This window comes from Helianthus annuus, chromosome 1 (assembly GCF_002127325.2).
Source record: "Helianthus annuus cultivar XRQ/B chromosome 1, HanXRQr2.0-SUNRISE, whole genome shotgun sequence".
NCBI lineage: Eukaryota > Viridiplantae > Streptophyta > Magnoliopsida > Asterales > Asteraceae > Helianthus > Helianthus annuus.
Genome location: NC_035433.2, coordinates 81,455,835 through 81,472,124, shown reverse-complemented (window position 1 = coordinate 81,472,124; position 16,290 = coordinate 81,455,835). Strand labels below are relative to the sequence as shown.

At 33.0% G+C, this 16,290-nt stretch overlaps 1 protein-coding gene across 1 annotated transcript; it reads left to right on the top strand.

The window, feature by feature from the left end:
* Window positions 1–310: 310 nt before the first annotated feature.
* On the top strand, window positions 311–1,404 carry LOC110919097. The gene is made up of 5 exons (XM_035988179.1): window positions 311–463; window positions 558–837; window positions 931–1,033; window positions 1,121–1,237; window positions 1,350–1,404. The coding sequence occupies exons 1-5, from the start codon at window positions 311–313 to the stop codon at window positions 1,402–1,404; spliced, it is 708 nt and encodes a 235-aa protein (XP_035844072.1).
* The last annotated feature ends 14,886 nt before the right edge of the window (window positions 1,405–16,290 follow it).

The following is a 16,290-nucleotide window of genomic DNA, read 5'->3' as shown; positions in this document are numbered from 1 at the left end:
ATTGATTGAATAATATACATTGCAATTCAACTAACTTAATGATTTTTCAAATTTCTTATTGCTTTATATATTTAAGGAAAAACAATTTACCAAAAATAATATCTTATCATAAATAAGAACTTCGAAATACATTTTCATTCACAAATTCATTTCTTCAGTCTAAGGAACATCAGCATTCAATCCAACACCAATGTATGGCTTTTCTTTGACATTCAATACGGTTTTCATGTTGGTTTCTATTAAGTATTTTAAATTTTAAATGTATGACAATACGGTTTTCAATTCTTTCATTTTTTGCATGCTATGTAGAATGGAACAACCAGCCATCACGTTGCTCAAAAATTTGAATCTCAACCAGGATGACTATACCATCAAAGTTCGCATTGTCAGACTATGGAGTCGAGCAGCCTTCAATGATTCTCGAAAGGTTTATTGCTATGATATGATTTTAATGGACGAAGAGGTAAGTGCACATAAAGATGTTTATAATGATACTTCGTATACATATTTTTTCATTGTTTTTTGGATTTATTTGCTGTACTTATTGTACATATTAGGGGACGAAAATTCAAGCCTTTGTCTTAGCCAAGACTGCCAGAGAGTACGAACATTTGTTGAAGGAGAAGCAGTGTTTGTTCATCCGTAATCCTTCATTAGGCGAGAATCGACAGAAAGTGAAGTATGTCCATATTTCGACGAAAATTAATCTGAACACCAACGCAATAGTTTCGGTTTGTGATGAACCTGTTGGTACTGAGTGGGGATTTGACTTCTCTCCCTTTAGTTCTATTGTTCAAGACCCGACTGACGACAATAAGTCCTTTAAAAGTCCAATTGGTATTCTTACTTTTTTGACTTTAATATATATTACCGATATGTTATTTATATGATGTTAAAAATAATTTTATGATAATACTGTTTTATTTGTAGACGTAATTGGTTTTGTCGTTAAGAGTTTTCCTTACGATCTAAAGGAGGATACCAAAGACGGGAAACAAGAAAAGAAGCTAACATTCATGCTTCAGGATTTAGAGTTTGTTAATCATTTTTTTGTTTACTAACTATATATAACTCAATTACTCATATTCTATTTTTTAACTTATGTTATTTTTTTTCATAGAGGGAAGCAAATATATGTTACTCTTTGCGATGCTTATGCTGAACAGATTTTGGATTTTGAAAGGGACAACCAAGATGAAAAAAATGTTGTTGTAATTGTTCAATTCGGAAAATACAGGTTTTGGGGAGGTAATCTCCTAATTTGTCATATAAATATTTATTAACTTACATAATCTTTTGTTAACAAATGTCCCTCTAAATTAATTTTATAACTTTGTGTACACCATTAGGGTTTCTTTATGTTTCAAATCTCTACACTGTCACTCGCGTGTTGATCAACGCTGAAATTGATGACATTTTAACTTTTAAGAGGAGGTACGTTTTAACATCACCATTTCCCGACTTTGATACTGGCTTCACAAATAACGTTGAATTAATACTTTTGATAGGTTCCTTTCAAACATTACCCCTGAAACGTCTTCCACTTTTTCTGGGTTGAGTGCATCCAGAATAAAGGATCCTACTGAAGAGTATCTTTCAGATTTTGAGTTCAGTACTATTGGATCTTTAAATCAAATCTCGGAGGTACAAGAGATCTAACTTTTACCATGTTTATTTATTTGACATATCATTAACACCTAATTTGTAATATCTTTTTTTACAGAAAAAGTTTGTAATTATTGTCGGAACTATAAAGAGTTTTGCTTCCGAGGATTCTTGGTTTTATAATGCTTGCAGAAATTGTAATCGAGCGGTCACCACAAAAACAATTTCAAAAGAAAAGCAAGATGGTTCCGATGGTTTTGAAGATATTGTGGTTCTAGAGTGTAAGGACGATGGCTGTAACAGTAAGACTGTTTACTCCGTTCCGAGGTAATATTACTTTACATAGCAATTGATATTTTACATGTTTACGAGTTGCCTGAATGTTGTCTAACATAGAATTAACGTGTTTCAGGATCAGGGTTCCGATACGGGTTCAGGATTGCACAGGGATTGTGACGCTCACCCTATTTGAGCGTGAGGTGGTTAGGGTGTTGAAGGTTAACGCGACTCAGCTGTTGGATAAGAACCTTGATGTACGTTATATTTTGTTGTTCTGTTTTAAATATGTCGATTAATTTTAGTAACTTTTCATTTCATCGCATTTTTTCAAAAATTTCCTAATCTTTTTTTTTTTTTTTTTTTTGGATATCACTCGCCAGTTAGCTAACGAAGGGAATTTTCCGCAAGAACTCAATGCTCTACTTAACAGGAAGTTTGCATTCAAGATATCCATTGGTTCATTTAACATAACAAAGAAATCGGATGGTTACTCTATTTCAAAATTAACAGACAATCAAACTGTTATTGGTGAACTAGATAAAATTTTCGATGTCATTCAGGTACTTTGAAAACCTATGCACTGCTGTATTCTTATATTTTATTTAACTCTAACCAATTATCTAATTTTTATTATATTACATATATTCAGCCGGTTGACGAGGAGCGTGTGAATGCTGTTAGCTCTGACATCCATGCAGCAGTCGAGGTCCCCGTTAATGTGTGTAATTTATATTATGTTGTTCTTATTAATTTATTTTAATTATTTTTTTTATTTGAATCGTTATTTGTTTTCCATGTTTTAAGGATTCTGTCTCCCGTAGCAAAGCCGATGATACACCTGTTTCGAATTTTAATAAAGACATGTTTAAAACACCCGATGAAGATGTCAACGGTACCTCAATTCGTGTCCTGGAGAACGACCTGAAGCGGAATTTGGACAGCATATATGATGATGATGTGATGTCTTCTCAGTCGTCTACAAAACCACGTAAAGCTGGCACGGAGGTTGTCATTGATGAATGTGTCACGGCTGGATTACTGATTCCCAAGGTTGAGAAGTAGTTTGTGGCAACTAAGAATGTTTTCAACATCTCAGTGGTTTTTATTTTTTCGTGGAGTGTTTGTTTTTTCGTAAAATCTATTAATGGTTCCCGTGTGACAATGTTTTACTTTTTTTATCCTTTTGACTGGTTGAAATTATCTTAATAAGAGATGTTCATTTTGCATTTTCGTATGTATGTCATTGGTTGCGTTTATAACATTTTCCAACAATTAATGCTTCTATATGTTATTGTATAGTTTTTTTAAAGTATTTATTTTCTAAATGAAGGAAACGCCCGAAGTGGAATCCGTTGATTTGTTTTCTGACTTGAAAGAAGATGGTGTTTGGTATTCTATTATCTTTGTTAGCTTTGAATTTGTATGGCACGACAAAGACTTAGACAGATTGATTGTTGTGCTTCTCGACCAACAGGTAACCTCATAACATGTTTACTAAACTTTCGACTTATAACTTAATTTTTAATATAATTTATTGAAATTCCTTTTACATGACATTGTTTAGAGGCAGAAGATTGCAGCAATTGTGCCTATAAAGTTTTCTAACTTATACTCATTTAGTAAGATGGTTGGTGGACTATATTCTCTGTCCCAATTCAAAACCGAAAATCTCATGTATCATGAATATCCAAGATATGAAGGCTACATCATTGTCTCAACAAACAAAAAAATCGTATTTAATGAATTCTCAAAACTAACACCATTTTTAGTTCATCCTCCTAAAGGTTTTGTTTTCTACCCGTTAACACCATGCATTAAAACATTAGCTCATGACAGAAGACATGAAAAGTATATTGTTGGTAAGTTAAATTTCTTTTAACCTTGGGTCTAACATGTTATTCTTTAAACTTTAATTAAATGAATTACATATTAGTTATTAAGATTTTTTGTTTAAACACTTATTTGAAATTTTTGTTTTATTATTTGTACCTTTTGTAGATGTTGTTGGAAGAATAATATGTGGCGAAAGAGACAAAAAGAAACATATGTTTAGGTTATTCCTACAAGATTTCACGTAAGTCAACTCTTTTGATGAGTACACATTATATAAAACTACCTATTTAACATCAAATTAAAATATAACAGAGGACATGTTATTGAAATGGAATTGTATGACATGAGAGGATTGGGATACGTTACAACTCGAATGAATATAGAAAAAAAGTGTATAATTTACGTTGCTCGGGTCAAGTTGGTTTATTGCAACACCAGTAAGTTTTTTATTTTGTTTTATTTTGTATCTTAACTTTTAAGTTGTCACAATTATTTGTTTAAAACTCTATAATATACTTTGCAGGAAACATTTTGAGATCAACGGATTTGAGTAACATCATTTTTTCGCCTACAATTCCGGAATCACATCTTATTGGTTCTAATATTCGGTCATCTATTCCATGTGATTGTATTTTAAAATGACCACTTTATTATTTTACGTTACATTGCATTGTTTTACTTATTTATATGTATACTTTTTAAACATTTCAATGAGATGTTAAAATGTAGTGTTATTTGATGTTATCATTTAAATATTTTTTATCTACGTCTGCATTCGATTTATATGATAGTAGTTGTTCCATATATTTGAACTGTTCTATACTTTTATGAAATTAACATAAATTCTTTCGTTCACACTTTATTTAAATAACGATATTTTTGTAGGATTTACAATACACGTTTTATAACATTTTAACATTGGTTTGTAAATAAGTATTTCAAATGAATATAAGGTTGTTTATATAATATTATCTGTGAATCTGTGATTCATTATTTAAATTGATAACATACCAAAAATACAACAAATATAAATATATAGTATTAAGAAATAGGATATTCTAAATTTGTAAACACTTATTAATCATAAATCAAGATAATCTACACAAATCTTTCAAAACTCTTGCATTAGCATTAAAATTATATATGACAACTTTTTAAAATTTTCGTATATTGTAATCATGCTAAAATTAGATATTTACTAAAATACTTAAGAAATGCATATTTTTTTTTGTAAATAAAATATTGTTATCATCTTTCCAAAGAAATGATATACATTGGTAAGATAAATCCATCATATCACCTATACTATCTAAACAATCAACTTTTACATTTTCCATTTATTTATAAAAATATATACACTCAACCGTATATGAGATTGTGTTGTCACTAATCAACCTATTCGTTCCTTTCAAAGATGTATGTTTCTACACCATTAACCTTCACACAAACCAATAAACCCTATTGATCTTCATCTTCTTCATAGGATCTTCATACCACTCTTCATCGGTAATTCTCAATATTTCATATTTACTTTATTTTGATTTTGTTTTTTCATCAAGTTTGTTAACAAGTCTGAGTCTTTCTCTGTTTGGTGTTTCGAGATCTTATATCTTAGTCTACGAATCGTTATTTGCTACATAATGTGTTTGTTTTGATGTTTTACTTTTGATTGTACTGTAAACTCAAAGCATTATCTACAGAGTGTGTTTTATATATTTTCATGAAGTTGTATTTTAGGGTTTGTTTGCCGATTAATGTTCATGTATAAATCTGATGAATGTTTAGGTATACTGTTGTTTTACAGGAGATGAATGTTTGTTCTATGTCTTGAATCTTAGACAAGGATCTGCTGATTTTGAAACCTTTTTGATGTTTTTTATTTTAGTTATTATTAAAACTTTATACCGATTATTATTTTAAATGTTTGCATATCATCATATTGATCTTTCAGAATCTAAAAAAAGTGTTTATGAATCTATGTTTTTTTTTATCTTTTTTTTGTTTTACAGTTTTGACGTTTGTTTGGTATTGCATTCATAAGGATTGAGTCGGTATCCATAAAGTTTTTATTAGACTTTGTACAGAATCTTATTAATGGATTTTGATCACGAATAGCCTGAGATTATTGTTTCATTTGAGGATTTCATGGTTTGACTGTTAATTGTAAAGTTAGTTTTTTTAAGTTTTCTAATAAAAAACAAATGGCTGTTAACTACATGTTTAAAGTGTAGTGAACCTTTTGTCGAAACTATCTTTTACCTTTAAGTTGGATCTTTTATGTCATGATTACTATCATCTAGGTAGTATTCAGTTTGTTTATTTTATATCTTAGACTAGAATGAATGTTTTCATACTTTGTTTTTTTTATTCAGTCTTATATTATTGTTTTACGGTCCTTATATATGTAATATATAGATCGTTTAAGATATTTTATACAATTTTTGTGAATTACTGATGTATTTGTTGTTGATATTGATCTTACATTGTTTGAAATGTATTTATTAAAAAAATATATCTATTTTTGTAGTATATGTTTTCCAAAAACTGCATCATTGAATGTATATATGCTGTTGGGTGAAATATTGATTTATGATAAATCTATATTTATATTTAATAAATTTTTATAATTATCATTTTCACTTAACTCTATTTCAGTTCAGTTGCTGGTTGGGTTAATAATGGGAGACAATTCCGATGATGAGGTTCTTGAAATATCTCGTGATCAGTTCGTTCAGAAAGTAGACGAGGTACACTACTAATATCTATAAACACATTTCTGATTATTGGTTATATGGGAGTTATTATTTTGCATATTTTCATTTTTAGGCCTTACGTAAAGATTATGGCTTCTTTTATTCAAATGAAGAACCAAATGTCCCCAAGGTAATCGTATCTTTTTTATGTGAATTAAGAAATGTGCATTTTCTATTGTAATGTAAAATGTGGCTTTTTAACAGGATAATTGTGTTCCGGAAAAAGATACTATCACCATGGATCAAATTGGAAATACAAGGAAGGTTAAACATCATGACGTTGAATGTACTTCCATGGGATTTATATCTCAAGGATCTCAAACTCTCACAGAAGATGTAAGTTTTTAGATTCATACAAATAATATTATTTTGTTAACAACCATATGGTATCGTTTTAAAGATATCATTTTTTTCAATCATAAAGGCAAAGGAAAATATAAAGTCGGCTGGTAGTTCCAAGTATAAGAAGCGTTTAGATGGAGACAATTGCGCACAAAACACTATTCCTGAAGATCCGGGAGTTTTGAACTTTACACGTAAAGGAGAATACAGGCTGGTAAAATTTTTGCTAAATAAATATTTACATTTACATTTTTTATCCTTAGTATTGGATATTTAAGATTTAAACTGGTAAATAAACGTTTTTACGTGCAACGTCTTCCGGTCGGGGTTTCAAAGCGCGCTGGTTTTACAAAGAAGCTTCATACTCTGAACATTGAAAACATGCAGGGCCAAGTTACTACTTACGAAGTCAAACCGGAAAGGAACGGAAAAGCTTTACGCTATTCAGTCATCGACTGGCCTGTGTTTATGGCCGAGAATAACTTGAATGACGGCGACATGCTTGATTTCACTTATGTGACTTCAAAGAAAACCGTTATCTTAAAAAATGTCCGACATGTCTAAGCAAAAGTGCAACGAACTTTCATTAACTGTCTTTACAACAAGTGTTGGGTCTTTGTTTTGGTAACTATCCTTTGAACATGTAACCGTATGCACTTATTTCTGTTGTGGACTTTTGTATGTTAACTAACTTTTGTGTATATGTTTAGTGTTTAACTTTATGTTTGATTCTATAACTAGAAATGTATAACAATATTCCAGAATGCTATACTGTTAAATATATTAGTTAGGAGTCAATTGTCAAATTTTCAATTGACAGTTGATTTCATACTTTCGTTTAATATTTATGATATAATCAATATACTGTAATTGATTATTGTAATTCAAAGCATACCAAAAATACAAAAACTATTCTTGAAAAGGTCAAACTATAGGTAATTTTAAATTTGGAATAACTAATCAAACATAAATCAAGAATTTTTTTTGCAATTTAACTTGATTTCGTATTAAATTGATTCCATAAATATGTAAACCACTATTTATATTGAACGAAAACTACTATTTCGTATTCTATGTAACCCTATAGTTTGTTGGTTTACTTCAGGCTTATACATTTTACAATTGTATCTTCTTCTTCTTCTTATTGCGCTAACCTGAATCACATTTCCGGTGATGTCAAAAAGATCGAAAAATGAAAACGTGTCTTCTTCATTAAAAGATGTACAGAACGAGAACATTGCAAACCGTAAGTGCCATTTCATTGATTTATCAAAATAAAGTATCAATTTCGCGATCATTGTCACGGCCCCCGACCCGGTTTGACCCGTTTCGGGAGCCGCGGGACAGAAAATCCCGTGGTATTTATTTTTATAGCGGAAGTCTTAATAGGATCGTTTTAAATTTAGAAAATTTGCCCGAGTATTATTTATTTACATTTAGGATAAACCCCGTAAATATCATAATTTCATTATTTTACAAACATGTTTATTTATTTTATTTGAGCCACCACTTCAAGCTTGATAGTGCTCCGTAGCACGTGTACTTAATTCAGTAGGTCACCTGAAACATGTTGTAAAAAGGTTTTGTCAGCGGGGAATACTGAGTGAATCATTCATTTTGATAAAAATGACACATAGTTATAAATTACAGCATAAGAGCGATTACTATGGCAGTATCTTAATTAATATCTGGTCTTGCCACCTGTGTGACGATGGTCATACCACTATTGGGTCCAGTCACCCAATTAGTGACGTTTTGTCACTGTTAGGTCTTATTAGCCTAACCCATGTTAGGGCTTATTGCCTAACCGTGAGAAATTAGTAATGTGCACAATACCCCACTAACCAGCGGTTAAGATAACCACGACTTAATCCCTATAATTATAACACTTTGAAAATAATTTGAGGTATTGTAATACTTACTCACAAACTGTGAGAAAACAATTTAAAAAGAAGAATGACTCACATTGCAGACTTAGCGGGCAAGGTATAAGCCTACTGATTTGCCTTGATTTAACCTAATTTAATAATAATGCACACACAATAGGTTAGTAACTAATTCAGCAGTTACGTCAATTCACGAGATCAAACCCTCACAATGATTAACAAGTGCAATACTTAATAATTCAATCGGATTCACAACGAATAACAGAGCATAGTCCGAATTCGAACAGCACTCAAATATTCAAGTCGAAATCACGATGAATAATCAAAGTACAAGCTCAATTTGAGCAGCACTTGGACAATCATTGGATAGTTATAATCGATCGGACGTTGAATCGTAATAGCGATCGAGTTATTACCCTGATTGCGGCAGCACTTCGTGAATTGTGTGTGTTGTGAACGATATTCGGTATAACTCGATGGTTACAGAGAATTTGGACATCGAATGAACACCAAAATTCAAGTGCCAACGTCCCCTATTTATAGCTGGAAAATGTCCTCCCTCGCGCCACGCGAAGAAGACCTGTGTACCCGTCGCGTGGCGCGACGGGTCTATTTTCTAGCCTAGGTTGCTTCGTGTCCAAGTAACCTTGCTGAGTAAGTTAAACGAACAAATTTTGTTTCTACAGCAAATTTAGAGGATAAACATCCACTAGGGTTTAACCCCCCTGAGTTTTAGGGGCCCTGATCCTGATTCCGATTGTTATGAAAATTTTAGGGTTAGTGCAGAATTACTTGGGTGTCTCAATTAGGGTTTCCTTAATAGCTAATTACCATCCTAATTATGGATTTTAGTGGCAGTTGTTACATCCTCCCCACCTTAAGAATAAATCTCGTCCTCGAGATTTACTAAAATAGATGAGGGTATTTTCGCTTCATCTTTGATTCCAGTTCCCAAGTGTACTCTGGTCCTTTCCTGGATTCCTATTAGCACTAGTCGTTTGGGTTTTGAGAAACTTGATCTTTCTATCTTCAATTTGTAGTGGTTTCTCTACAGATTCAGCTTTTTATTTACCTCTACATCTTGAAGAGGTACTACCAGGGATTTGTCAGATAAACATTTCTTGAGGTTGGATACATGAACATATCATGTACTCCAGCTAATTCTTCTGGTAGTTGTAAACAATAAGCTACTGGTCTTATCTGTTGGATCACTGGGAATGGCTTTACGTATAGCTTCTTTTCTTACCGAATTTATAAATTCCTTTCTAAGAAAATACTTTCAATAGCATTTTGTCTCCAACTCGAACTTCGACGGCTCTTGTTTATTATTTGTATAATTCTTCTAACCGTCTTCAGTCTTTTCTTCGTGATACTGAATATCACAGGTGTAGTTACTGAGGATTTCCTTATCCTCATGTTTAATCTTTGCTCCAATATATATCTTAAATTCTTATGACCCATATGGATAGTAAACTTACTTAGATAATGTTTCCTAATTTTAAGGGTAACTTGTGGTTTCTAAATTTTTAAGCTTACAAGGGGTAAGGCTTTCTTCGTGCTTTTGCAATTGCCTTGATGCATACACAATTACCTTTTTGTGTTGCATTACTATACATCAAATTTCTAGTTTTGAAGCATCACCGTATACTTTTTTTTTTAAAATCTTCTGTTCCTTCTGGTAAGGCTAGGGTTGGAATTTTTGTTAATTTATGCTAGAGGCTTCTTTTTGTTTAAATTCTTATTTAGGATTAACTGTTTTAGCTTAGTTAAGGATATATCTATCTAAGAGAATCCTTAATAAACTGCCTATAGTATCTGGCTAAATTTACAAGATTCCTAATTTCCATTTAAGAATTACGAAATCTTCCATTTTAGTGATTTGCTGCTATCTTAGCAGGATCTAAGTGAATATCTTCATGATTCATCATGTGACCTTACGTAGTTTATTTCCGGTAATCCTAAATGCTTCTCCGGCGGGTGCCTGGATTTTCTATAAAGTTCTTATTACGGAGAATTCGAGCAGGGTTGGTTACTACTCAATCTATTTCTAACACACATCAAACTCAGCTAATTTCATAGGAATTAGATTGGCGGAAAATTCTATGACCTGAGAGTTCTATATTTTCCTTTTTGCCTATTTCGACTGAAAAGATTTGCCTAAGTTTGATTAATGATAGGTTAAGAGTTTGACAGAATGAAGTATTTATAAAACCTTGGTTTGTACCAGAGTCAAATAATACTCGTACCAACTATGATGTCAGGAATGAGTTCAGCTTCCTGAGTAGTTAATTGAAAAGCTCTTGCGTTTTTCTTGGTAGTCTCTTCTGCAGGTTTCGTCTTTTCGTTTGCTGGATTGCCTAATTTCGGGCAGCTTGTTCTGAAGTGTCCGGGTTCTCCACAATTGTAGCAAGTTATTGCCTTCTTTTTCCTGCAGTCTTCTTCTTGATGTCCTGGTATTTTGCAGTAATTGCAGCATCCTTTGCATTTTCCAAAATGCTTTCCTTTGCAGATATCGCAAAATGGAATAGTGGAAAATCGCCCGTTTTCTCTTTTCTTAAAATTGTTACTATTACCTATATGAAACTCTTGGGAAATTTTCTGGGCTAAATCCTTCCTCCTATTTTCTTCCCGTGTGCGTACCAATCCGTCAATTAGAGTGTTAGCTAATTCTACCGCATCGTCAATTGTGCGGGGTCTCGCAGCTTTGACAATGTCACGAATCTCACTAATCAAACCCCAGATATAGCGAGAGATAAGTACCGGTTCCGGCGAAGCCAGAGTAGGTACAATTCTGGCATATTCAAAGAATTTTGAAGTATACCCTCGGCAATCTACGTCCACCATTCGGTGACTTAAAAACTTATTTGCCATTTGCTCTTTTTCATATTCGGGACAGAATTTCCTTTCTATTAATCGCTTAAATTCTTCCCACCCCATGGCATAGGCTACGTGACTTCCTTTGGCTTGTAACACTGTATTCCACCATTCTAATGCTTCTTCCTTGAAAAGGTGCGAAGCGTACATAACCTTATCTTCCTCAACACATTTACTTATTCTGATTACTGCCTCGGTTTTCTCTAACCAACGCAGTGCCGCAGTTGCCCCTTCATTGCCTGCGAACTCTACGGGTTTACAGGCAAGGAACTCCTTATAAGTGCAACCAGGCGTTGCAGTTTTCTTTTTCTTAGGGAGCGGAGCTTGTCCTAGTTCCTTATCATGATTAGCATGATCATTGCCTCCATTTACGCTATTACTGAAGTTATCTTCAGAAATACGTTTGCTAGGAATGATTTGCTGTGGTTCTATTGGATTTTTAACAGCAGTAACGATTGCTGGAATAGCGTTGGCTATCCCTTGAGCTATCATTGTTGGAATAGTGTTAGCTATCCCTTGAGCAACGATATTTTCTATATCCTGCCTAGTCGTATATTGACCCCCTGACTGTTGCTCAGATTGATTACCCTCGTTAACTGGTTCGTTATTAGCATTTTCCATTGGATAACTAATTTATGAATCAATAATTAGTATATAAGAAATAATCCAATGTTACCTTTAATTGCACATAATCACGTAAACAAACCCAATTCTGTAAATTTTCTAAGGTTTCCTTTATATCATGCTTCTATATACAACCGTTTTATTTATTTATTTTACATATACTGATTTTACTTATTACTATTACATAATCGTAATTTTATAACTCCTTTATCCTTTCGTTAGATAATAGTTTAATAACGGCGTTTCCTTGGATTGTAATTCCAGGAGATTTGTTTCCCAATCTCTTGGATCCTATTCCCAACATTCATTAGTTCTTGACCCAAGTGGTGAAGTCTAGCTGTATTCTTGTTACTCTTTGGTGGATTCGGTAAAGGTTCTAGATTGAACTGAGGAAAAAGCTTATAGGGATTGTTCTGTAACTGTATTTCATGAGTCAACCATTCGTTTATGTCGAAAGGTCGCGAATGTACTGAAAGGTTTGGAATAGCTGGTTCTAAGTTCATTGATAGTTGTGTTTCATTAATAGTCTTGATAATACTATAGTATGTTATTGTAAGATCTAATTCTTCTTGAGATGGTAACCCCTTAATTTGCCTAGAACTTTCTTCAATTTCTGTTTTCTTAGGCTCGAGAGGTAAAGCATTAAATTCTATAGGTTCCTCCATATCTGGTATATACCTATTAAAATCTCTGGAAACTTCTATTCTTACTGGATAGAGATTTAAATTCTGAAGGGTATCAGACAAATTACTCATGCTGTTTGAAAATACACACACAATTACTAGGTCAGTATTTGTAATAATTTTGATAGAAATACGGGTGTAATTATCCGAACAACTAGAATTTTAAAGCATCCTAGGTTTTATTTAAAAATTTATTTATTTACTGAAATAAGGCTTCTAGACTTGTAAAGACACTAAAGTTTTAGTTTTCTATATAAAATTTGTTCCATGCTATATGCGATTGATCAGATAATGAAACACATAATCACAGAATAGTAATTAATAAAATTTAAGTATTTTCTAAATACTTAATAGGCTTAAATCAGTGGCTTGATCAGTGGCTCTGATACCACCTTTTTCTGTCACGGCCCCCGACCCGGTTTGACCCGTTTCGGGAGCCGCGGGACAGAAAATCCCGTGGTATTTATTTTTATAGCGGAAGTCTTAACATGATCGTTTTAAATTTAGAAAATTTGCCCGAGTATTATTTATTTACATTTAGGATAAACCCCGTAAATATCATAATTTCATTATTTTACAAACATGTTTATTTATTTTATTTGAGCCACCACTTCAAGCTTGATAGTGCTCCGTAGCACGTGTACTTAATTCAGTAGGTCACCTGAAACATGTTGTAAAAAGGTTTTGTCAGCGGGGAAATACTGAGTGAATCATTCATTTTGATAAAAATGACACATAGTTATAAATTACAGCATAAGAGCGATTACTATGGCAGTATCTTAATTAATATCTGGTCTTGCCACCCGTGTGACGATGGTCATACCACTATTGGGTCCAGTCACCCAATTAGTGACGTTTTGTCACTGTTAGGTCTTATTAGCCTAACCCATGTTAGGGCTTATTGCCTAACCGTGAGAAATTAGTAATGTGCACAATACCCCACTAACCAGCGGTTAAGATAACCACGACTTAATCCCTGTAATTATAACACTTTGAAAATAATTTGAGGTATTGTAATACTTACTCACAAACTGTGAGAAAACAATTTAAAAAGAAGAATGACTCACATTGCAGACTTAGCGGGCAAGGTATAAGCCTACTGATTTGCCTTGATTTAACCTAATTTAATAATAATGCACACACAATAGGTTAGTAACTAATTCAGCAGTTACGTCAATTCACGAGATCAAACCCTCACAATGATTAACAAGTGCAATACTTAATAATTCAATCGGATTCACAACGAATAACAGAGCATAGTCCGAATTCGAACAGCACTCAAATATTCAAGTCGAAATCACGATGAATAATCAAAGTACAAGCTCAATTTGAGCAGCACTTGGACAATCATTGGATAGTTATAATCGATCGGACGTTGAATCGTAATAGCGATCGAGTTATTACCCTGATTGCGGCAGCACTTCGTGAATTGTGTGTGTTGTGAACGATATTTGCTATAACTCGATGGTTACAGAGAATTTGGACATCAAATGAACACCAAAATTCAAGTGCCAACGTCCCCTATTTATAGCTGGAAAATGTCCTCCCTCGCGCCACGCGAAGAAGACCTGTGTACCCGTCGCGTGGCGCGACGGGTCTATTTTCTAGCCTAGGTTGCTTCGTGTCCAAGTAACCTTGCTGAGTAAGTTAAACGAACAAATTTTGTTTCTACAGCAAATTTAGAGGATAAACATCCACTAGGGTTTAACCCCCCTGAGTTTTAGGGGCCCTGATCCTGATTCCGATTGTTATGAAAATTTTAGGGTTAGTGCAGAATTACTTGGGTGTCTCAATTAGGGTTTCCTTAATAGCTAATTACCATCCTAATTATGGATTTTAGTGGCAGTTGTTACATCCTCCCCACCTTAAGAATAAATCTCGTCCTCGAGATTTACTAAAATAGATGAGGGTATTTTCGCTTCATCTTTGATTCCAGTTCCCAAGTGTACTCTGGTCCTTTCCTGGATTCCTATTAGCACTAGTCGTTTGGGTTTTGAGAAACTTGATCTTTCTATCTTCAATTTGTAGTGGTTTCTCTACAGATTCAGCTTTTTATTTACCTCTACATCTTGAAGAGGTACTACCAGGGATTTGTCAGATAAACATTTCTTGAGGTTGGATACATGAACATATCATGTACTCCAGCTAATTCTTCTGGTAGTTGTAAACAATAAGCTACTGGTCTTATCTGTTGGATCACTGGGAATGGCTTTACGTATAGCTTCTTTTCTTACCGAATTTATAAATTCCTTTCTAAGAAAATACTTTCAATAGCATTTTGTCTCCAACTCGAACTTCGACGGCTCTTGTTTATTATTTGTATAATTCTTCTAACCGTCTTCAGTCTTTTCTTCGTGATACTGAATATCACAGGTGTAGTTACTGAGGATTTCCTTATCCTCATGTTTAATCTTTGCTCCAATATATATCTTAAATTCTTATGACCCATATGGATAGTAAACTTACTTAGATAATGTTTCCTAATTTTAAGGGTAACTTGTGGTTTCTAAATTTTTAAGCTTACAAGGGGTAAGGCTTTCTTCGTGCTTTTGCAATTGCCTTGATGCATACACAATTACCTTTTTGTGTTGCATTACTATACATCAAATTTCTAGTTTTGAAGCATCACCGTATACTTTTTTTTTTAAAATCTTCTGTTAGGGTTTCCTTAATAGCTAATTACCATCCTAATAGCTAATTAGGGTTTCCTTAATAGCTAATTACCATCCTAATTATGGATTTTAGTGGCAGTTGTTACAATCATGTTCCTTAATTTTTCATGAACCTATTTACAGTTATACTCACATCGAAAAGGTCAAAGATTGAGTCTTCGTCTTTCGTCAATCAACCTTGCAATACAAACAATTTAAGGGGTAGCATTTTGAATATCTTTAAGTTTACTGATTATTAGGTAGATACATGGCTTAAACAATTTACATATACTATTTTTTGTATGCTTTTATTATTGACGTTGCAGCTTGCATGTCAAGGATTCCATTTTCAGACATAACTAATGGTATACATATAATTCACACATATATGCATAACCCTTTAATATGTTGGTATAGTAGTTTCCTTTATATTCATACTTTCTAAAATGTAATTTTAATTTTGTTTTTAGTTCGCAATCCTGATACGAATAAGGAAGCCAAAGAGAGGCGAAGACAACGAAAAATCTATTTGGATTCTCGGAAAAATCGGTCTCTACAAAGACATTCTAACGCTTTCAGGAATGTATCTTCAGGTAATAGTTGAAAAGTAATTATTATTATGAAAGGAACGTACCATCAAGTAATAGTTTTAAAGTTAGATGCATTGATGAAGATAATGTGACCACGATTGCGTCGTAAACATTTAAATAGCAAAACCTTTTGTCTCTAACAACTTGATAATATCAAATATTGATGTTGT

Bases quoted from the DNA above. Each gene is read 5' to 3' on its own strand.
- LOC110919097 (XM_035988179.1), top strand. From the start codon at position 311: ATGGAACAACCAGCCATCACGTTGCTCAAAAATTTGAATCTCAACCAG. The intron at 464-557 runs GTAAGTGCACAT...TGTACATATTAG, and splicing joins TGATTTTAATGGACGAAGAG to GGGACGAAAATTCAAGCCTT. The intron at 1,238-1,349 runs GTTTTGGGGAGG...GTACACCATTAG, and splicing joins GTTCAATTCGGAAAATACAG to GGTTTCTTTATGTTTCAAAT.